We start from the raw sequence: 23,518 nt of genomic DNA on the forward strand, positions 1-23,518 counted from the left end.
AGTAGAAGCAGTGGGCTTGGGTGGGGGGTTGGCTTTACAGGGACAGTGATACAAGTCAGGTGAAGGTTTGGGAAAGCACAATGCAGACAAGCAGCTCACGTTACTGTGACTCATCATTGAAACTAAGAAAAGGAGTACTTGTGGCACCTTAGAGACTAACCAATTTATTTGAGCATGAGCTTTCGTGAGCTACAGCTCACTTCTGTAGCTCACGAAAGCTCATGCTCAAATAAATTGGTTAGTCTCTAAGGTGCCACAAGTACTCCTTTTCTTTTTGCGAATACAGACTAACACGGCTGTTCCTCTGAAACCTGTCATCATTGAAACTGTGGATATTTCTACTGCTAGTTCACACCAAACAGTTTTGTTGATTATCTGGTGTACGCAGGGGCACTTGTAGTAATGTAAATGGAGTTGCATCCACCCACACCAGCAATGATCTTGGCTCTTTGTGTCTTAAAGGTGGCTTTTTTCCCCTTAGAAAGCAGTTTCCCCTACTCCTTGATCCTGCAGTAATCACAATGCTGAATCTGTGGCATCGCAGTCAATCGTTGTAACACACTAATGTAATGGCATTATAACATCACTTTGGGATGGATTAGAAGGAGAAGCTGGGCTAACAGTGCAAATGCACATCTTTGATAATGATCATCCGATCATTTGCATCCGATGAAGTGAGCTGTAGCTCACGAAAGCTTATGCTCAAATAAATTTGTTAGTCTCTAAGGTGCCACAAGTACTCCTTATCTTTGATAATAGTAAAGAACAAGTAGCCGTGTACCTTCAGTATTATATACACTAAATGTCTCTTTCTCAGATTTGATCCATGTGTAAAAGGGGAAATTAAAGAGTTTAAACTATATTAGTTTACAAGGATGTGCAGAAATGTAAAGTTGTTAAAGCAAGGCCATTTAAAAAAAATCAAATGGCTGTGCTTGCATTTGTTCACATTGTCTTAAAGTTTAAGCTCCTTTATACTCTTGGTGCTGTTGAAAGATTTTGTGTAATGAATAATTATCCTGTGTCACAAGAGTTAGCAACTGAGCTCAGCAACCCAAGCCCTAATTTTTAAAATATTTGAAATACTGATATTGAGGGCTACAATTGTTTCCTCTTTACATGTAGTTTCCACTTCACTCAAACATTTCACTGCCGCGCCAAATGTTGAGAGGCATGTCAACAATAAAGAATTGCTTAAATGCTCATCAAATTTTGATAGCAACCAAAATAATCCATCAGTTCTAAGACAATTTTATGTGTTGATTACTTGACCAAAATTCTTACCAACTTTTCTGTGACTTCGCCTCCATTGTTGTGAAGATGAATTGTACAAATTCATTTCTGGTATAACTCCATTGAATTAATTAGTTTACCCCAGGAATGAATTTGGCCCAATCTAACTTGCCTCCAGCATAGTGTGGTAAGGTTCATATTAGTCTGAAGGATTCAAACTGGAGTGGGGATGGAGGAGGAGTGCCTTTTGTTTCTCATTATATGTCTTTGCATGCAGCACAAGAATGAGGTGGAAAATGCTAAAAAGAGAACCATTTTCTGTAGTCATTCTAGCTGGCACAGTGAAACTATTGCCTAAAAAAGCCAGCAAGCCAAAATACTAAACAGCTGGAAAGAAATTTTCAAGGACATTAAGTCTCTGAAAGATCTGGGCATGATTCTGATTCCAAGCTATAAATCTACTCACTTCAGTGAACTTAGCCTGGGTTTACACCAGGGTAATTGAGATAGGGTCATATTCTTATGTACATAGTCTTCCTCTCTTTGAGTAGTCATTTATTCCCACATGCCTACTACTGTATAGGATGCATTTACATATATATACTTTCACTGTGCACGTAGGGTTGCCAACTTTCTAATTGCACAAAACCGAACGCCCTTACCCCGCCCCACCCCTGCCCTGAGGCTCCACCCTTCTCCGAGGCCCCACCCCGCTCACTTTATCCCCCCTTTATCCTCCGTTACTTGCTCTCCCACACCCTCACTCACTTTCAACAAGCTGGGGCAGAGTTTGGGGTGTGGGAGGAGGAGAGGGCTCCAGTTGGGGGTGCGGGCTCTGGGGTGGGGCTGGGGATGAAGGGTTGGGGGTGCAGGCTCTGGGAGGCAGTGGAAGGGGGTTCCGACCTGGGGCAGGGGGTGGGGGTATGGGTTCCGGCCAGGTGGTGCTTCCTTACCTCAGGTGTCTCCCAGTCCACAGCACAGCAGGGCTACGGCAGGTTCCCTTTGGCTCCTGGGAAGCTTAGCCAATGGGAGTTGTGGAGCCCGAGCTTGGGGCAAGGGCAGTGCGCAGAGCCCCCCAGCCACCCCTCTGCCTAGGAGATAGAGGGACATGCCAGCAGCTTCCTGTGGACTGCATAGAGCCTGCCTTAACCCCACTGTACTGTCGACCGGACTTTTAGCAGCCCAGTCACCGGTGCTGACCAGAGCTGCCAGGGTCCCTTTTTGACTGTGTGTTCCAGCTGAAAACCTGACACCTGGCAACCCTATGCACATGGTCTATATATAAAGAGATCAACAAACACACAGACTTATGATCTTTGAAACAAAGTGGTTTAATGAGAACAGTAGTTATGTTTCCTTTGTGGAGATATGAGTAAATGGACTTGTGTTAAAAAGAAACCCTGTTTCCTCTCGAGTTCAGCCTGGATTATTCAACAAAGGCTCATGTCCAGACATTATTTATTTGAAATATGCATCCATAGAAACCTCTAACATAATTTTAATTATGTCTTCAAATAGATAATGTTTCCAGAATCAGGGAGCATCATAGTGTACATTTAGGATATCATTTTCAATTATTTTACTTTTACGTTCAAGGCTTTACCTGCTGTTGTAATGTGTAGAGAAAATACACTACAAATCAGGGCCTTAATCCTACAAAGACCTGAAGAATGTGCTTAACTTGATGCGCTGTGGGTGAGATCTGCACCCCTGCTCCAGCCTCTTCACGCCAGGTAAAAGGGGCTGGAATGCTGTAAAGAAGCCCTAAGAGCAACTCTGGTCAGAGGAGGCTTTCCTCAGAGCTGTGTACTTTGGAAAACAGCCATAAGGCCTCTTCTGAAGGACCCTCCTTGCAAGCCCGGGGCTAGGAATAGGTGCTGTAGGGTGTGTTGGGCTGTACTATAACACACAGCACTGCAGGAATTCTTAGCAGTGCTGCAGCCCGTAGGGCAGTCCCATGGAGGAAGTTTTAACATAGACAGTGGTGTCTACGTTACTCTGGGGGGGGAAGGGGGGTATCTCTGTTCACCAGAGCAGCCCAGATATAAGTTGGCAAAGCCACTTTAGCCTCCCTGCTTCTGGGCTGAGAGTTCTGTTGCACAAAATCTCACCCGGTGAGTAGTCCCACTCATGGGCGGTGCGTATAATAGGCTGGGGAAGGCTGTGCCTCCCTAAACAGCCCCACGTGGCCCTGCCCACGCTCCACCTGGAGGCCCCCTCCTGCTTGCCACTAGTTGTTCCAGCCCAGGCAGTCTGCTTCTCTTCCTGAAAGCTGGCTGGGGCTGGAGCTAGGACGACTGGGACTTGGGATGGCGGGGCTGCCCCAGGTGCTGGGTCTGCACTGTCCAGCACTCCAGGGGCTGGCGGAGGGGGGCTATTTGCCACCCACCTGGTGCTCTGGGGCTGGAGGTACTTGGGTGGCCTGGGGTTGGGGTGGCTGGCGGCCGCAGGCGGGGCTCTGGGCATCGGCATGGGAAGGGTGCGGGAGGGGCAGGGCCTCAGGCAGAAGGGGTGGGCTGGGCCAGAGGGCAGCCTCCCCAAGCCCATGGTTCACCCATCGCCCATGGTCCCACTTATTAACAGGGTGAAGGCCTGGCCTCATTGAAGTCAGTGAGAGTTTTGCCATTGACTTCAATGGAGCCAGTTTCACACACAGTGAAATGGGGGTTAGGAGCCTCCAGCACCTTGTAAGGTTGGCTGTTGATACCATCTTGTTTATGAAGTGGCGATATTATGGTGGAAACAGCAGGGTGTGGGGTATTGCAAGTGTTTTTTTCAAACATCTTCCTTTCAAAGAAGTTTCTCTTGAGTCCTTGATGGTCCACACCCATTCTGCAAGCTGCTCTCTGATTGTTTCTTTCCACAAAGACATCCGGAGTGAAATTTTAACATAACTGTATGCCAGAGGTATCAGATAAGAGCTGGTGTTGTGGCTGCAAGTTTGTGCCTTATGGAGTACTAGTGATTTTAACCACAGGTCCCACAAACCTCAGTTGGTATTGCCCACATGGTAGGATGTGTACATCCAGAATATGTCAGCAGATTGAAGCAATTTTTTTTCAAGTCATTCACAAACCAGTGGAATTTAAGGCAAAATTTTGCCCACAGATTTGTGCAGAGAGGTCACATTGAGGTAATCTGATGGCAGAATGTAGCCCTTAGCCTTAAAATAGTGGTCAGAATGAAAAGGAGACATGCTGATTTACCTGCGGATGGATCCACATGAAATAGTCTACCTTGAGCTGAACAGCCTTCATATTGGCTCAAGAAGGCCTATCACAGGCTGGAACATAGTCTGTGCCTTCATCTGAAAAATGAGGATGGTTGGGAGCAGAGTACAACTTCTAGGCCTGTGGCCTGCCTTTTGTTCACCCCTGTTCTTACCCTCTACTGCAGAGATAAAGCACACCTTTTCCTATGTGCTTTCAGATTAGGTAAATAGTTGACTTATCTGAAAGCAGATCTTAACAATGCTTGCCTAGCTTCTGAGTAATTCTGTGTACAGACCTGTAGCTTAGCTGTCAAGATTGACTGATTGCTACAACGAAAGGCTGCTGTGAGATTAGGATCTTTAATCTCTCTGAATACAAATAATTGATAAATATATAGTGCTGCATATTGACAAACTATCCTCAGTATCATGATGTGAGTCCAATTCCTATTTTACTACAGTTAACATAGATTTAAAAGTAGAGGTTGTGAAGAAAAGCAATACAACACAAAACCATTTTGTTGCTTGGAAAAGTGTATTTACAAAGCGGGTAGTGCAATTGCTGGTTTTCGAGGAGAACCTGCATTGAAACTGTCCTTGCTGGACACGTTTCTCAATGGCTGTTTTATCTGGCGTTACAAACAGCCTCTAAAAGATGTTAAATGTGTTGTGCCAAACAGTTTTAACTTCAGATTAAAAGACTCAGTGATCCAGAACCATGGTTGTGGCTGAGTTATTGATAGTACCACTCAGGAGGGGAGGGTGTAAAAGGTGGCTTTGTACTTCTCTGACCCAAGGCTGGCTGTGTGCTAGGCTCATCCTACCCTCTAGACCAGTGGTTCTCAAACTTTTGCATTGGTGACCCCCTTTCACACAGCAAGCCTCAGAGTGTGACACCCCCCCATATAAATTTAAACCATATTTTTTATATTTAACTCTATTATAAATGCTGGAGGAGAAGCGGGGTTTAGGGGTGGAGGCTGTCAGCTCATGGACCTCCCACAAAATAACCTCACAACCCCCTGAGGGGTCATGACCCCCAGTTTGAGAACCTTTGCTCTAGCCGTTCATAGAAATTAGAGCAGTTTGTGGGCTACTCTAAATTACCAAGATTGACAGTAGCCTCAAGGGCCATTACAATAGTCAGGGATCATTGTGGTGTAGAGAAGCCCTAGTCATATCCCATTTACCAGTAGCTGTACCCCTTATTCTGAGCACAGTGAGTGGAGGTGGCATAGGATCCGAGTCTGCACCACTGGAGTTTGCCCCAGTGCTGGAGCAATCCTCCTGAGACCAGCCATGCTGGCATTAAGGTCTCTTTGCATCATGTGCACACTGCAAAGCAACTCAAGTACAGAGGAGAATTTGGGCCCGTATTTGCAGTTGCTAAAATTCTAACTTTAACTTTTTGCATTTCAAGTTCCACATAACTGCAGAGTTACAACACATGACTATAATAGATTTGTATTGACGTTCTTTTGTTTATTATTAGAATGTATATCCAAATGATCAGAATGTGGTGACATACTATGAACATGGATGTTAAAGAAATTAACTGCTCCTGTAGCCCAGGGTCATTAACATCAAAACTGCTCTTAAATGCCTTTGATATCTTTAGTGGAAAATACAGTGAGGAGATTTATATACAGTTCGGTGTGTATATAAATCTCCTCACTGTATTTTCCACTGAATGCATCCGATGAAGTGAGCTGTAGCTCACAAAACTTATGCTCAAATAAAATGGTTAGTCTCTAAGGTGCCACTAGTCCTCCTTTTCTTTTTGCGAATACAGACTAACACGGCTGCAACTCTGAAACCTTTGATATCTTTAATGCTTGTGATGATGCCTTCAGCTGTTGATGTAATGAGGTATGTCTGCATAGCTGCATAAAAAGCAAGATGTCAGTGCTATAAACTTTAAAAAAGTAGGGCTAGGCTTTTTGTCTGTGTAACTGTCTTTCAGAAATATATGCCAGGAATTTTCATGTAAAAAATTACAAATCCAGTAACACTCAATTACAAATGTAATAACATATTAGTGCTTCATACATGAGAGAGGATCTGTCCCGTCTGCAATTTAAAAGTGTGTGGAAGATTACAAATCTGACTTCCCCAAAGAGTCGATCTATTCATTTTGAAATCAACATGGCTGTCGAAGAGTCTTTTCCCGTTGCTGTGCTAATTCGGGTCATGGAGATTGTCATGGTGGCATGGGCTTCATGTACTATAAAAGTGCTTAGATTTATTTGGAGTGTTCCTAACTATCCCCCCATAAATCCTATTCCTCCTTTTCCACACGTTCAAATTCCATTGTTCATCAAGCTCCAAACCGTGGTGCTAGGCACCTTTTAGAAAGACTTATGATTACAGCTAGAAAGCTGAAAAAAGCCTACCCCACAGTATGTTCTGATCTCTGCCCCCTACCCAAGACTTCAAGTATATCTCACATCTGCCAATTCAAATTCACTCCCATGCTTACCTGCAAGTAGAGACCAAAGGCCAAATTCAGACCTAGGATAAGCAGGATCATCTCCATGAAAATCTTGTTGTAAATTAAACACTGAGGGTACAAACTGATAAGAAAAATGTGTGTAAATAGTGATGTGATTTAGCTTCCACCAATTTGGGTGTGCAAAACAAGTGTAGCAACCAAAGGGGCAGAGTGCTGAGGCACAGCAGGAAGAAGCAATCTTAAAGGAAGGAAGGATATAAGGCAGAGGCGGGCAAACTACAGCTTGCGGGCCACATCCGGCCCGCAGGACTGTCCTGCCCAGCCCCTGAGTTCCCGGCTGGGGAGGCTAGTCCCCAGCCCCTCCCCTGCTGTCCCCCCTGCTCTGGAGGCATGCCGCCATGCGGGTAGCGTGGCTTGCCCCCGCCCACCTCCCAGGCTTTTCAATAAGCCAGTCCTGCCGCTCTGAGTGGCATGGTAAGGGGGCGGTGGGGTCCCGGGGGGCAGTCAGGGGACAGGGAGCGGGGGGGTTGGATAGGGGGTGGGGTCCCGTGGGAGTGGTTAGGGGTGGGGGGGTCCCGGGAGGGGGTGGTCAGGGGACAAGAAGCGGGAGGGAAAGGGGAGGTTGGATGGGTCAGGGTTTCTGAGGGGGCAGTCAGGGGGTGGGAAGTGGGAGTGGGTAGATAGGGGGTGAGGGACAGGCTGTTTGTGGGGGCACAGCCTTCCCTACCCAGGCCTCTATACCGTTTTGTAACCCTGATGTGGCCCTCGGGCCAAAAAGTTTGCCCACCTCGATATAAGGTAACATATACCCCTAATTCTCTTTCGCCCTCCTATTAGTGACTGATTTCCTGCAATACCCAAACTTCTATTCCCTCAATATACTAATTAACCCCCTTTGGTGTGGACCTTGCACTTGTTTTGCACACCTACTGGATGCCAAATCAGTGCAACTTACACCACTTTACCACTTATATATGTATACACTTGTTTTCAAACCAGTTAACACCTGGTGTATAATTTAAACACAGTCGTTTAAGGCTAAGCTGAATTTGGCCACTTGAGTCTGCTTCAGCCTTCAGAACAGGGATGGCCAAACTCACTGACCCTCCGAGCTGCATATGACAATCTTTAGAAGTTCAAGGGCCAGGGCGTGCCTGCTGGAGCTCCAGCCCCATGGGGAGGTGCCTGCTGGGGTTTGGGGCTCCAGCTCTGAGGGGAGGCGCCCACTGGGGCTCAGGGCTCCAGCCCTGCTCCTGCTGAAGTCCTGAGGCAAGACCCCCCTCCCCGCTGGGCAGAAGCCAGAGGTGATGTGGGGAGGGGACCTCATGTGCCCCACCGATTTTTGCCAAGGTATGCTGGCCCCACTTGGTCACATGGTGCAGCCAGGCCCCCACCCTGCATGGCAGCTGCTGGAGTGAGCAAGCTGGGAGCTGCAGCTGTAGGGAGCCACTGCAGGGGAAAGCCACTGCTTTTGCTGCTGCCTCTCCCCACAGAGCTAAAGCAGTCGCCCCTCCCTACAGCTCCCAGCTGTTTGCTGCTGCCTCTCCTTGAGGAGCTAACACTGGGGAGCTGTAGGATGGGGCTGCTGAGGGTAAGGGGGGACATGCCTGGGGGGGCGTGACTCAAGTTGTTGTGGGGAACCTTTAAATTGTGCTCCCCCCGCCCTCACTCTGAGCAGGCACCAGTCATCTCTGGCAGAAGCCCCGAGCTCCCCCCACCCCAGCCTGGTGGGCGAAGAATGGGGGGAGTGGGGTAAGGGGGCTCTGCGAGCCTCACTTGAACTGTAAAAGAGCCACATGCAGCTCATGAGCCGCCATTTGGCCATCCCTGTGAAAATAATGCATTAGTGAATGCCTTTCACCAGAGAAAGTCTTACCTTGGTTTTGCCTGGGACAATCTTGTCTACTTTAAATGCGTTGGAGTTACACTCTCAACTTCCATATTTTTGGCCTCAGTTCCTGATGAGTGTGTCAACTGCTGTTTATCATGCACATTTCATTTACAAGTTATCAATGTTCTTAATTTAAAGCGGCATTGTCAAAAGGACAATGTGATGCCCAGAGTGAAGGTTATTTTTGAACATTAGGTGGATAGAGTTGTTACAAAACCCCATTCTTAAAAACATTTTAACAAAATTTAAAAACAAAATAAGAATGACACCCACTTTTGTACATTTGTTAAATATTTGTCTATGTGCAAGACCCAAACACTGCATCACTGAGCTAATATAGAACCAGAAAGTGAAAATGACTGTAAATAGAAGAGAAACTGACCTGTTTATAGTTTCAGGGCTAGATCCTATGCTATTTTACAGCACCTGAGTATCTGGCACTTATTGTCCAAACTGAGTGAAATGCAAAATGTAAATAAGTGGTAAAAAGTGCATTTGATTTTTTAAAAAATCACCAATAATGGAAGATTATATTAACCGCATACTTTCAGATTCATATGACTTTTATCCTAAAAATATTCCTTTAAATTCTTATTGTTCTAAATGAGGTCTAATCAGTTTGGTCAGCCATTCTGTGTGTACAGTAAATCATTTATATTTTATGTTATCTTTTCATAGCTATTCTTGTTCTACAAGTTAATATCTGAAGCTTTTACTGTACACATTGAGGCCAGCATGAATTACTATAGATATTTTGTGTGACAGTTTAATTAACTGTGGATTCTTGACCTTTAATACATGTCTGAGCTACAAGTGCTTAATAATGAGCCTTGAAATGTAAAGTAATATGCCTGTTACTTTATAAGGTTAAGAGGTTTACTTACACAGCAGTTTCAAACAAAGTCCAGAGACACAAAACTAATTAAGTAAACTAAAGTAAGTCAGTCTAAAGCTATGTAATTCTAAACATTTTATAAATTCGCAGTACAGCAGATTTTGTATCAGTGAAAACTGCCATAGTTAAATACTGATTTCAGTTCTTTGGGTACTAACCCTAGAGGCCCTGGAACTTCAGTGCTCTTGAACCTACAAAGTCTAATTATATTACAGGGTTATAACATTCTGCAGAACTAACCCGTTTTGACTAGGAGGCTATCCCTAAACGTGTGCACACACACACATGCATGCACACACAAATTCACTCCTCCTCTGCAGCATAGGTGCTGGAAGTAGGGGTGCTGGGGATGCTGTTGCACCCCCTGGCTTGAAGTAGTAATAACAACCCACATACATGGTTTCTGCCTTCAGGACCCCCACTATAAAAATTGTTCCAGCAGTACTGCCATGCATTGTCCACACACATGGACTTGTGTAAAGACAGAAGATGATTAACTCTGGTGACACCATGAAGAGTCCACTAAACAAGCCTAGATCCACTAATGTCCATAGCAGAAGGAGCCATCTCTAAAGCGGATTGCCAGGATGTTAGCTGCTAAATAGCCACCAAGAACTTTGAAGGGTAGATGTTCATGGAAAGGTTAAAGATTAGATATACTGACTGAGGACAAGTATTCTTGGTTGACATAAAGCCAGTTATTGGTGGGGTGGGACAAAAGAACAAATATGGATGCACCAAGCAGAAGTTCATATGTTCATATGTCCAGCTCAAGAGTGGATTAACTTTATTTAAATAAAGGGGGCCAGTCTCTATTCCATGCAACCTCTCCTGAAATCAGAGGGCTTGCATAGGTGCAGCCCAGGGCAGAATTTGCGTATCTAACACTACTTCAAACTAGTGAACACTTTACACCTGTGATACACAAGAATTACTTACCTAGTGCAAATGGGTTCTAGTTACCCCATGACTAAAAAGTTCGTCTTTTTTCCTACTGAACTTCTGAGTATATTTTAAGACAAAAATATGCATATTTTAAACATGCATATTTAAACATGCATATTTTAAAACAGACATGCATGTACGTTGCTTTGTTTTTCTGAAAGTAGACAGCTATACACACAACTACAATACTGGAATAAGGGTTACTTTTTAGGGCCAGGTTGTGATCCTCTTCACTCATCCTGACTCTGAAAACACTCCCAGTGACTTCAGTGAGATTATTCTGGTGCAAGGGGCTATTCGCCCTGAGAAAGGGGATCATTAATTCTGTTCAGGGCATAATTAAAATAATCGGAGCTCATTTGACTGGTGGAGTTATGCTCTTTGTTCTTGTCTGTGTGGTTGTGTAACCCACACAACTTCTGGGTGTGGTGTTCAGTCCCATCTAGTGGCACTGAGACCACTTAGAGAGAGATAAATGAGTCTGCTCTACAGCCTTAGCTACCAGCCAGTTGGCTTTTAGCTCATGCGGTAGAGGCTCATGCTTTAAACTCCAGAGGCTCCAGGTTCAATTCCACACACAGACGACAAGGATCTGTCGGTGTTACAAGGGGCAGCTTGACCAGGATTTTAACTGGGAAGTCTCTGAAGCTCAGGATGCACTTCCTCAACTAGGAGAAGTATGACAGGTTTCAGAGTAGCAGCCGTGTTAGTCTGTATTCGCAAAAAGTAAAAAGGAGTACTTGTGGCACCTTAGAGACTAACAAATTTCTTAGTCTCTAAAGTGCCACAAGTACTCCTTTTCTTTTTTAGGAGAAGTATGTAATCCACACACCTTCTGGGTGTGGTGGTCTGTCTCATTTAGTGGCACCGAGACCACTTAGAGAGATTAAAGAGTCTGCTCTACAGCCTTGGCTCATGCACTGAGCTCCAGAGGTCCCATTTTGATCCCACCCGCCACCAACTGGGGTCTTTCGGTGTTATAGTTGTCTCTGGGGCTGGTCTGTTGTTTGGGTTATTTTGGGGGGGGGGCCTGGGGAACTTTTGCTACTGAAAATTCAAGTGATTTCACGAAGTACTCCTGAGTACTTTGTCTTCTTTGCCCCGCATACAACAGCAGTTTTCAGAATCTGAACTAAACACACTCAAGAGTGACTAAGGAATTGTGTAAACAGCCTTTTGGGAGGGTGGGAAAGGGAAGACAAGCTGCTTATAGTCTGTGGTTTGAGAATCATCCATACATTCTCAACACTTCCTTTTCTTACAGGTCAAATCCTTTATTAACTGTGCTCATGCATGAATAAGCCCTTCTTCAGCCACTCCAGAGCATCATCAAATTAGCATGGAGAAATCCTTGCTTGGAACTTTTTTTCTTCCACCCGAACAACCACCCCACCATTACCCCCTGAAAGGAGGCTGAGGTACTCTGGTGAGGGAGGCAGTCAGGCCTGCTCCCTGATCTGGGGGTGATTTCATTTTTTTCCTGCAGAAGTTTGGACTTTGACATTCCTTTCTTACTGTTTTATAGGGAGGAATTGTACTGCAATTACAACATGAGTGTTTGGATGGATGGGGACATGAGGGTCTAATCCTGCAAGGTGCCAGGCCCCCTTGAACCTGGAGATTCTCGGGAGGGGATTCTCGGGAGGCACTTGGTGGCTGATAGGCTCTGTGTTTTTGTGTTGGTGGAAACACCATCGCTGGACATTGTTCCTTGGATGTCCCACAGAGGTTTGTGTGAGCTAGGTCCATGCTTTTGAGTCACTGCAGGAAACGACCTGCATTCAGGCCAAACAGCTCTTTCTTTTTCGCCACAAAAGCAGGTTGTAGCCTGACTAAAATTTGCTGTGAGGGAGTGATTCAGGAGTTTGCTAAGCCCTGCCTTCTCCCTGATCTGTCCTCTTACCACACTGAGGTATGAATAAGATTCAGTGTAAACACTCTTTCATGGGCTTAGTACAGCCCAGTTGTGTAGTTATGCTTCCACTCTCCTGACATGGGTGAATCAAGCCCTAGCCTGGGTAAAATATTCCCCCACTGAAGTCAGTAGGTGTAACTGCAGCCAGCTTTGGCCTCCAGTGTGCAAACGAAAACATGAAAACACCACATATTAGTGAGGTCTCTGTTTTGCTTGACTGCCATTGCTTGTGCAGCCATGAGCAGGGGAAAACAAACAAACAAACATATACATCAGCAATTTTTGAAACCTCACAGCTAGGAGGAGCAAGCATTGAGTGACATTCTTTGAAAGAGTTGTCCCTGTCAGGCAAATAAACAAAGAAGGGTAGACAGAGCTTTGTTGTGGTGTTGGGATTCTCTGTGCCATGAGAAATGGCTGCCATTGCACCCGTGTGTGTGTGTGTGTGTGTGTTGCATGTCTGGTTGCAGTAACGATGACGCTTCAGTGTGCTGTGTTAAGGAAAGAAAAGGAAAAAAACAGATATACATGGGGTTACCTGGGGGGGAGTATTTCAAGCAGAAGTGCTTGCATTCTGATAACTTATTTATTTATTTAAAAATATAATGATTGAGCAAATTAATTCTTTAAAAGGTAGAGAGCCTTCTTTTCTGCAGGATTCTTAGAGTAAAGAAGAACTATGGGTGCCGTATGTAATAAACTTTAACAATGTCAGCTACAAAAATAATGACTGTGATCAGAAACATTGTAGAAGGATAGCGTAATACAGTTTGAAACAATGACTCTCTAAGGACAGCGTAGGTTATTAAAAATCTTGGGCAACCAGTTAATGAAACCAGCTTGCCTCATTAGCCACACTTCTATGTTATATTTACTGAGGTTGACAAAACTAAATATTTTTCTTTGTGGCTTGAATGGCATCATGAAGTTACCAGTCTTACACAACTCATTTTTAATTTGTGAATGGCAAATGTCTTGTCCTGTGTACATGCTCGGTTTAGAATTGAAATGAGATTTTTCGGTGGGGATGCTACTTCCTACAATTTTGGATGTTTTGTCTAATTTAGAACCAATTTGAAAAGTGCAGGCTCTAGATTTAGAATGGAGCTCAAACATTTGTGGTTTGAGTTACATTCTCCAAGTCACAATCGGAAATTCTCGTAAATATTGCTGCATGGGGGTTTTCTGTTTTGTTTTTGTTCCATTTCTAATCTTTATTCCACTGGTGGACTTGCTCCTAGAGATGAATCATTTTGAGTATAGCATAGGCTTTCTTTACATAGAAATGGGGTTTTAAAAACATAATTTCCCTGAGAAAACATTGGTGTAAAAATACACACATGGTTCTGCTTTTCCTGCGATCTGCAGAAGGAGGACAATAGAGGTAGCTGACTCTCCTGCACACAAACACTGCAGAAATCTGGGTGGAGGGACTGCGTTTGAGCAGATAATATGACCGTTACTTATTAGACCACTATTAAATTACCTTCAATCCTGTTCTTGGCTCAGATGCCTTCTACTACACCAGCTCAAAAACTAAATTATTTGTTGTGTGGGGAAAACGTTTCTGTTATATGGGCTTTCACTCTAGTTGCCGGGCCAGTCATAAAGACAAGAAAAAAGTATGTGAAAGGTCCGTTCCTTCTGACCTAAATGAACAAATGTATTTCTAATCCTTATTTTAATTTTGCATCTTGTTTGATGGGTTGTGATTTTAAAAGTGTACTTGATTTTGGGAGAAGGGTTGGTGTTATCTTCTTTTACATCTGAAAAGTCTGTATTTATTTTATTGAGCTGTGTTGATTTAAAAATATGTTTCTTATATTTATTTGATTGTGGCTATGGCCTTAACAGTAAGATACTATACTAATTAACTTGTGTTTGTTAAATTACCATAGTCCCATGAAATGAAAACTCCAACCAGTCAAAGTAAAGAATCAGTTTCCTCTTTTGAGGGCCTGTTACTCACTTAAGCAGTCCCTTTGAAGTATTGTCAAATTTCTATGTGACTGCTGTTTCCATGTTTGCAGCATCTCCTAGATAACTTTCATCATAATCTCTCTGCCAACATTTTGGAATATATTCATCTGGGGAAAAAATAGTTCTGTACTAAGTTGACTGGAGATCAGTCTCAGGGATTAAAAGGTGTGTTTCTGAGACTCCTTACTCTCATAACATGCCTATCAGCACACATTTACAACCTTACCCACCTAGGCTAGGGTTGCCAACTTTCTAATTGCAAAAAACCAAATACCCCTGCCCTGCCCCCACCCTGGGGCCCTGTTTCTGCCCCGCCCCTTCTCTGAGGCCGCACCCCTGCTCACTCCATTCCCCCCTCCCTCCGTCACTCGCTCACTTGCTCATTTTCACTGGGCTGGGGCAGGAGGCTGGGTTGTGGGAGGGGTTAAGGGCTCCACCTGGGGGTGTGGGCTGTTGGGTGGGGCTGGGGTAAGGAGTTAGGGGTCCAGGAGTGGGCTCTGGGCTGGGGCAGGGGGTTGGGGTGTATGGGCTCTGGGCTGGGGACCAGAAATGAGAGGTTCAGGATATGGGAGGGGGCTCTGGGATGGGGCAGGGGTGTGGGGTGTGGGAGGGGTGAGGGCTCTGGGGTGGGGCTGGGGACGAGGAGTTAGGGGTGCAGGAGGGGGCTCTGGGCTGGGGGTTCGGAGGGGTTCGGAGTGTGGGGGGGGGTCGGGTGCAGGAGGGAGTGTGGGGTGCAGGATCCAGAAGAGAGTTTGGGTGCAGGAGGGGGTTCTGAGCTGGGGCAGGGGGTTGGGGTGTGGGAGGGAGTTCGGGGTGCGGGCTCTGGGCGGCACTAACTTCAGGTTGGAGGAAGTCTGCAAGGCTCCCAGGAAGCAGCTGCATGTCCCTCCAGCTCCTAGGCAGAGGGGCAGCTGGGGGCGATGGGAACTGCAGAGCTGTCACTCGGGGTAGTGCCTGCGGGCAGGGGCAGCGTACAGATCCCTCCTGGCTGCCCCTCTGCCTAGGAGATGGACAGGCTGGCCGCTTCCAGGAGCCGCGCGGAGTTGCAGCCAAGATGACAAAGCCATCTGTGATTTTCCCTGATGACAAGCACTTCCAACCTGTTCAGGCCCCCAACCTCTCCCACTCAAAATATGCTATAATCTGCCCAAGGTCACAAACATCTTTGCTCATAGCCTCAAAATGAGAGCCTGTGTGGGTGACTCTAGAAATGGGATACATGCTAAAAAATTACAGCTTCTGAAACTGAGAGATTGACCTCTTACGTGTCACATCCTGTTCTCATCCAAGCCAGGTCATTTAAAATGACTGCTATGTTATAATTTTCTGACCAGGAAATGGAGCAATACATTTTACTGGGCACTGTATAATAAACAACTAAGGGGCAAAGCCATCAGCTGTTCTAAATTGATGAAGTTCTACTAAAGTCAATGGGACTACACTGATTTATATCAGCTGAAGATTTTTAAACACCTTTGAATTGTAAGGATTTTTTTAGATTGATATCCATTTTGGATTTTCACAGTGGCATGACATTATTGGGGGATCTCAGACAATTATTTTATGACAGTAGACATTGATATTCAAAAAGTTTGACTTTATAGACTGTTAAAACACAAATTGTCAGCATCATATGTCAAAATATACAAAGTAAATATCCTTAGATCAAGAAATCATACCTATTCATTTGTTAGTCCATTTCTAACAAGCCTAATTCAAAAGTCAAAATCACTGGATTTTTACGCTAATTAAATTCTCAAGAACCTTTTTATTTTTTATTTTGCCTATTTGTAAATTTTGATTATTCTAGTGGAACTATTTTTTCATTGCTTTGTATATGTACAGTGAAATCGATATCTACCAATGTTTACTGGTAAAAATCTAATCCTTCCAAGGCTATTTATGAAGTACTGTGTAGGAATTAATGAAGTTTTCCCTCAAGAAACTAGCCCACCCCAAACTTGTAACAAATATGCTTGTGTTTCTTGCTTCTTTAAACTTAGCATTGTGCTTTCTAGTGGATTAATTTTGTCCACTGCCCCTTGTAAAATCCCTTTGACCTTCGGTATTTCTTGTTCTCGTTGGAGTGTGGAGGAGACGGCTCTGTTGGTTGTGTTTATTTCACTGGAGGGACAGACAGGAGAGAGAAGGAGACTTTACTGGAACAGATTTTGCCAAGAATTGGCTTTATTTCATGGTACAGTATTTTTCTAATTAATATATTTCATGGACAGTCTCTTTCATAGTAAAAAAAAAAAAGAAAAATGAAAAGGATGTTTTTTCATGTGTAACATCAGATTTTGAACTGGGACATTTTGTGTAGACCAACAAAGCTTGATAGCATACTGCTTACTTTTATTGAAATGCAAGGAATGGCCTTTCCAACTCGCTATATCTAGGAACAGCGCCACACTTTCTGAAATAGTTCCAGCTGTAAAACGGGTGCTGTGCACCTGTCACCCTGGTGCACTGCTCTCTGCACTCTTGTCCTGGCAGGATTGGATCCTTTGTGAGCGATCTGTAGTCAGTAGTAAATTCACATTATTAAGCTGTCTTTTTTTAAATATATGTCCCATATGACAGTGCTGTAAAAGTTCCTTGCACTGTAGGCAGAATTATCAGACAGCTTTCCATGATAATACCGTATCATTCCATACGTTATTTTATATAGTTATGGAAACGAAAAGATTCTGGATGTAATCCTTGTCCTTGTAAAGACAATGGGAGTTTTGCCATTAACTTTAAATGGGGTCAGTACGTCAGTTTCTTTACAAGGCATTTTGAAAGATATGTATGTCTCCAAAGACTGAAAATATCTGAATTCAGCTTGTTTGACAAATCCAAACAATTTTTAAAATCTCCTGAAAACAGAGTCCTTTAGTGAATCAAATTTAAATTGAATGATGGCAGCACCCATGATTTGCTGTATCTTTTAAGTCTTATTACTAACGGCCACAGTTTGCTCCCATTGAAGTCAATGGGAATTCAGTGGGAGCAAATGCTGACCTGAATGAAATATCAATTTTTTTTTATTGTGATGTCACTTTCCAGGGGCTTTTATAAAGAATCAAAATGCTATCACATCTATTATTTTAATTCAAATGGCCCAGCTGGCTCACTGCTGAGAAGATTATATTCCTTGGCAGTGAATGTCTCTCTTAAGATATGAATTGCTTCTCAGGAGCTGTCTTTTTTGCTTACTTTATAGGAGCAGCTCAGAAAGGAGGAAGGAGAAATCAAGAGATGCAGCAAGGTGCAGAAGAAGCAAGGAGACTGAAGTATTCTATGAATTAGCCCATGAACTGCCCTTGCCCCACAATGTTAGTTCGCATCTGGACAAGGCATCCATAATGCGTCTGGCAATCAGTTTCTTACGCACTCACAAATTGTTGTCCTCAGGTAAGGCCCATATAAGAGAGAGGTCAATGTTAGTTGATATCACAATGGCAAAGGTATGCTTATGCCTTTAGTCTCTTGTATTTAGAAAATAATAAATGGGACATCTCAGCGTGTGTTCTGAGAACTCAGGCAAACATGAGAGCATAGCTTTTCATCAGAACAATGTGATTTTTTTAAGGGCTTAGAGAAAATTGAGCAATATCAGTCATTAATTGTGCAAGGTATTAATTGTCAAAGTAAGAACTGAAGCCAAATTCAATGACATTTCATATAGGTAGAAACTCATCTAAAAATGCCCAAGAAAATGGTTAATTAAAATCAATTAAAAAGATTTCAGGCTTCAAGAATTTAATCCTAATTAAAATACCTAGATTATAAATTGCAGAAAATTTTCCATGCTGAGATAGGTAAACCCTGATTTGGCATGGAAAACACATTTGCATACTTGCATTTAGAAGGCAGCTCTGACATTGTGAATGTCCAAAAAACATTGTTTAAAAGGATTAATTGTACTATAGGCTGATAGTAGATAGATAATAGATGGTATTCTGGTAGATCTGAGGCACAATGTGCCAAAATAGCTAAAGCCACAATCTTAAAATATTTCACCTGGATGGAGAGATTCTGTTAAAATAGAAACCACCCACTTTGCTGATAGAGAGGTATATGGCGGCACACATGGTGAATGGGATCTTTCAGGATGTGTAAACTGTGGAATGTATTTCAAAAGTTTTTAATTACTGCTACCACTTCTGAGCGTACACTGCTCTGGGAAGTGATGTTGGTGGGCATCTGCGGCCCCCACAACCTGCAAGATCAATGAAAGCAACTGTAATAGTAGTTTCCATTCTTCTTTGGGTCTGAATTGTGGCAAGGAGTAACACCTGTATTTAGTTTTCTGACAGAAAAAATTAGGGATGTAAAATGGATCTCTTGATGTTTGGAGGCATGCCATTACTCATAACCTACAATGGGATGTATAAGGAGTAATTACAACATCTGAAATCAAAGGGTCACTTAGTTCTTTGGACTAAACACTGTAAGATCTAGGGATCGTAAAACTGTTCGATTAAACTAAAAACAGACCTGAATCTTTGCATGTTCTTCAAAGTTAACCATGTCTTCAAGATTTGCGTGTCACTTCTTGATCTTTCTGGGTTGATTTTGATACAGTGACCTCTTAAACACTGAAACTACAACATTAACAATAACTCATACAATGCCTGAGTTAAAAATGAAATAGTATGAGTGAAATCCTGTTCCCAAATAAGTCAATGGCAAAACTCCCGTTGACTTCAATGGAGTCAAGATCTTACCCACAGTCTTTAAGTTGACAAATGGGATATGTAGTAATACTGCAAAAAAAAAAAAAAACGCTATTAGAAAGCATCTTACTTTTTCTGTTACTTCCTGAGGGTCTGTTTTATCATGGAGTGTAATAGCTAAGTCACATGCTAATTGTGGTTTTTCAGCAGGTCACGTCAGATTAAGTCAAATTCATGCACTTCTGTTTCCAGGTGATTATGGGGTGCCTGTGTGTTTACTGTGATGCCTTTCCACTTCCTCAGAACTGATTTAAGAGTTTTTATTCTTGGCTCATAGAATGTAATTTTCTCACAATTACTATCTGTGCCTATTATAATGGGAAATGAAATAGAGGGATCTTCAGAAAACTGTTTTTACTTAACAGAACTTGCATATCATCTGTGGTTTTGTCAGTAATATGCCATACTCAAACAAGTTGCATAAAATAAACAAACTTTCTTCCAATTAAAAACTCCATCTGTCATGCCAACTAGTTACCAGTTAACCAATTTTAAAAATTGAAGACATTTTTTTCATCTACAGATTGTGAGCTATTGATTGGGTAGAGGTAGACTAGATTAGTGGGAAAACAAATTTCTTTTTTTCACTAAGGACAACTAGACAGATAACAATGAGGAGTTCTTGTGGCACCTTAGAGACTAACAAATTTATATGGGCATAAGCTTTCATGGGCTAGAACCCACTTCATCAGATAACATTATTATATTACAAGGATGTTTTTGAAAGTTAAAATTAAGTAACTTACAGTTTGTTGTTCTCATCATCTCACAAGGACACCAGATTCATCTGGCAATTACTAAGGCAAAATGAACTCTTTCAAAAAGAAATTAATCTATATTTCTTGGCAGACTAAGAAGTATGAATAAAACATATCTTTTAGTGCCCTCATACATGTCTGGCTTAAGTTTATACTGTTTGACAGTTCCAAGATGTGATACTGGCATGATTTGTCTGTGATATTAAATCAGCTTTTAAAACAAGTTTGTGGTGAATTCAACTGAATCACTTTGCCTGCAATACCAAGTAGCTAAATGAACCTGAAATAAGTCATCAGTCACAGTTGTGACAGCCTTTGTTTTAATAATTCAACTTTTTATCTTCCAAGCCAGGTATATATTTAACTATAAATCCAGCAGCAAGTCAGATGTTGTTCTTCTGTTTGTACAGCAAACATAATTACATCTTCTAACCAAAGTCTGAGTTGTTACTACACAGAATGCAGCTTTAGACATCCAAGACTTTCAGAAGTTATTTTGTGTGTCTGTACTTTTGAGGGCCCATCTTGAACACCTTAAAGGGGCCTGATTTTTCAGACAGTGCTTTACACCTGCTCTCCAAAAATCAGAGCCCTCTAAAGTGTCTCAAACTGAGCATACAAAATCCTTAGTCACTTCTGAAAATCTTGGCCCATAGGCTTGTTCATCTCAGGTGCATATCTGTTTAAGTTAACCAAGTGATCTACAGATGAATTTGGCCCTGAATATTTGAAATATGTAGTTTAAACATTTTATTGGTTTTAGAACACAGCAGTGTTAAATTACTGCAAAGATTTTTGAAATCCTTTTTGACGAGACAAAACTTTACTTTCATCAGCCTGTTGCTTCCCTCAGTATTCACACATGATTACCATTAAGACTAGTGGGTAGAATGCATTGGTATCAAGGGAGAATAGAAACCTACCAATAAATTCCCAAAAAGGAAACACAGATTGAGATATTTTAGGAATTATATATTTAAAGAATTAGCCTAAAGTAAACCTATACCCATTAGGAAATTATTTCTTGCCCTGAATAAGCGTGATATTTGGAAATCAATTTTTTGGTAAATAAAAGTTGGCATTTCTGAGCAAACTATTAGCAGTCAAGGTTTAGCTGAAAAAAATATTGTTTTTGTCCCTCAAGAGAGAACGGGGGCTGGCTAATAATATGAAGAACTTGACTTTGCTGTATAATAGTTATGTACAATAGTTAAGGCTTAAGTAGCATAATTTTTCTGATCAATTAATTTGAAAGCAGGATGAGAATTAGTTTACCACCTTTGATATTGGGCTCTTTTGAATTAGATACATTTTAGCAACATACTAGCAGTCATCAGACGATGCTGAAATGTCAAATTTAATGGAAACCTTTAGTTTGTCGCTCATGTATGACCAGGATTGCTGCTCATCACGCAAACATTCTGAAAGTAGTGTGGAACAAAATGGAAAGTGGGTTGTGAGATACTTGACCACATTCTGTTGTCAGTCACACCACTCTAAATCAAAACTGGCTGCAGTAGCTTGAATAAAGTTACCCTTGATTTATGTTGGTGTTCACAAGAGCAGAATTTGGCCCTTTTGTTATACACGAGGAACCTAATTCCAGTAGGGTACATTGATAAAATGATTGATTAGAAGCACAGAAGTTAGTGTGACAGCTGGTCTCTGACTGCTGACATTGCAAATGGGAATTTAAAGGACTGCACACTCCATGAGACGCCACGGATCGCCTCAACGCAGGCTACTCCTTTTCATTTTATCTTGTCTTTTTGGACACAACCATGATTAAGTCAGCTAGACATTTTATATAAACTGGACTTGAGTGTATTTATTTTGTAACTGTAAAAATAATATGTGCTGCATTTATGTACTCACATTGTCAGTAAAGCAAGCTGCCAATTCAACTTGAAAAAAATACTTTAAAAGGAATCCAGTACACAATACTGTTTGCTTAGTGTTTTTGTTATTATTCAAGCTTTGATTGTTTTTACCAAATGCTACAGTCGTTTAAGAAAAAATACATTTTGATATCAAAGTATTTGCAACGTGTTCTGGTCCTGCCAGGGGTCTGATCCTGTCAGGACTGACTTCTTTAATTCTCATTGATAGGGGTGAGAATTCAGAGTGCTGAGCACCTCAGAGGACTGGATCCTACTTTCACACTGTAACAGGGATTTTCAAAGGGGCCTAAAGCAATTAGATAGCCAACTGCTCTTGAAAGTCAATGAGTGCCTGACTCCATCATTAACAATAATAATAAAAAAAATAATTTAATAAATGCTTAATAATAAACTCAAAGGGTTTTACATTGGAGGTCAGGGTCATTATCTCTGTTTTACAGAAGGGTAAAATGAGGCACAGAGAGGTTAGGTGACTTGGCCATTGTCACCCAGCAGGTCACTGGGAGAGCCAGGAATAGAATTTAGGTCTCCTGAGTCCCAGTCCAATGCTCTATCCCCACTTCCTCCTCCATTAAGGCCCTCTGAAAATACCTGCCTCCATGTAAGATGTTGCAACTCTATTGAAGTCACTGAAGGGTCTGAATTTGGCCCTTTGTGTCCTATCATAATAGGAAATAGCTGGCTGAATATCTCAGCGTTCAAAAGGGTAAAAAATACCAGGTTTTGCTTTTATAAAAGTTGTTCTTTACTTAGTAACACATTTCCCTTTGATTTTCACAGTAGGCAATTCAGTGTGGGAATGTAGGATAGGAAGTCTTTAACATTTAGAAATACAGTCTGTAGGTCTGACAGCCTGATTGAGATCAGTATCACAGGAAGCAAACTGAAACAATAGTTTTATAATTGTTTCCATGCTGTGCATAGACGGAACAGTACACAATATAACTGGAACTTAGTAGAGATATTGTTAAATATGATCACCTTAAAGATTTTTCAAGATGTCTTCTAATTATACTAGCATGGTAGATTTTGTCATCTTTATATCAGAAAATGAGTGTATCTTGGTTTTTTCCAAATTAGGATCTTGATCCTGCATTTTACTACTGTGAATAGCTCAGCTGAAGTCCAAAGAGGTGTAAGAGTTTGCAGAATCCGGTTCCTGGGAACTTTAGTAAACAGATAAAATTTGATGGACTGACACTTGCATGTATATGCGTATGGCCGGGCTTACTCTCTGAAACAGGGTGAGGGGCTCGGCTATTTGGGAGAGACTTGGTGTAGGGCTGCTACTCCTCTGGATCGAGAGGGGCTATCTGGGGTGGTTCAGGCACCTGATAAGGGTGCCCCCTGGGAGGCTTCCTTTGGAACACTACTGGGCATGCCCCACTGGGAGGAGGCCCTGAGTCTGACCCAGGACACGCTGGAGGGATTATATCTCCCGGCTGGCCTGGGAATGCTGGGGTATAGCCAGGCTACTTAAATATCAATTTTGTATATGAATATATGTTGCCAGCAATTAAACTGAGACTGTGACAACACTCATGAGAAAAGAAGCATCACTGGGACCAATGCCTTGCACATCTGAACTCTCATTGACGTTAGTGAGTTGTGTT

The 23,518-nt window shown here is 42.5% G+C and overlaps 1 protein-coding gene across 4 annotated transcripts in view; it reads left to right on the forward strand.

The window, feature by feature from the left end:
• EPAS1 (endothelial PAS domain protein 1) overlaps positions 1–23,518 on the forward strand; it is a 151,139-nt gene that overhangs the window by 64,012 nt on the left and 63,609 nt on the right. For 2 of the 4 annotated variants that reach the window (XM_048842938.2, XM_048842939.2), the window contains one exon: positions 17,731–17,921. The exons of 1 other annotated variant lie outside the window; for it this stretch is intronic. In XM_048842938.2, the coding sequence (XP_048698895.1) occupies positions 17,731–17,921 (191 nt within the window). Of the gene's footprint in view, positions 1–16,609; positions 16,720–17,730; positions 17,922–23,518 lie in introns of all 4 variants that reach the window. One more of the 4 variants, XM_048842935.2, reaches the window with a different exon arrangement.

This window comes from Caretta caretta, chromosome 3 (genome assembly GCF_965140235.1).
Source record: "Caretta caretta isolate rCarCar2 chromosome 3, rCarCar1.hap1, whole genome shotgun sequence".
Taxonomy (NCBI): domain Eukaryota; kingdom Metazoa; phylum Chordata; order Testudines; family Cheloniidae; genus Caretta; species Caretta caretta.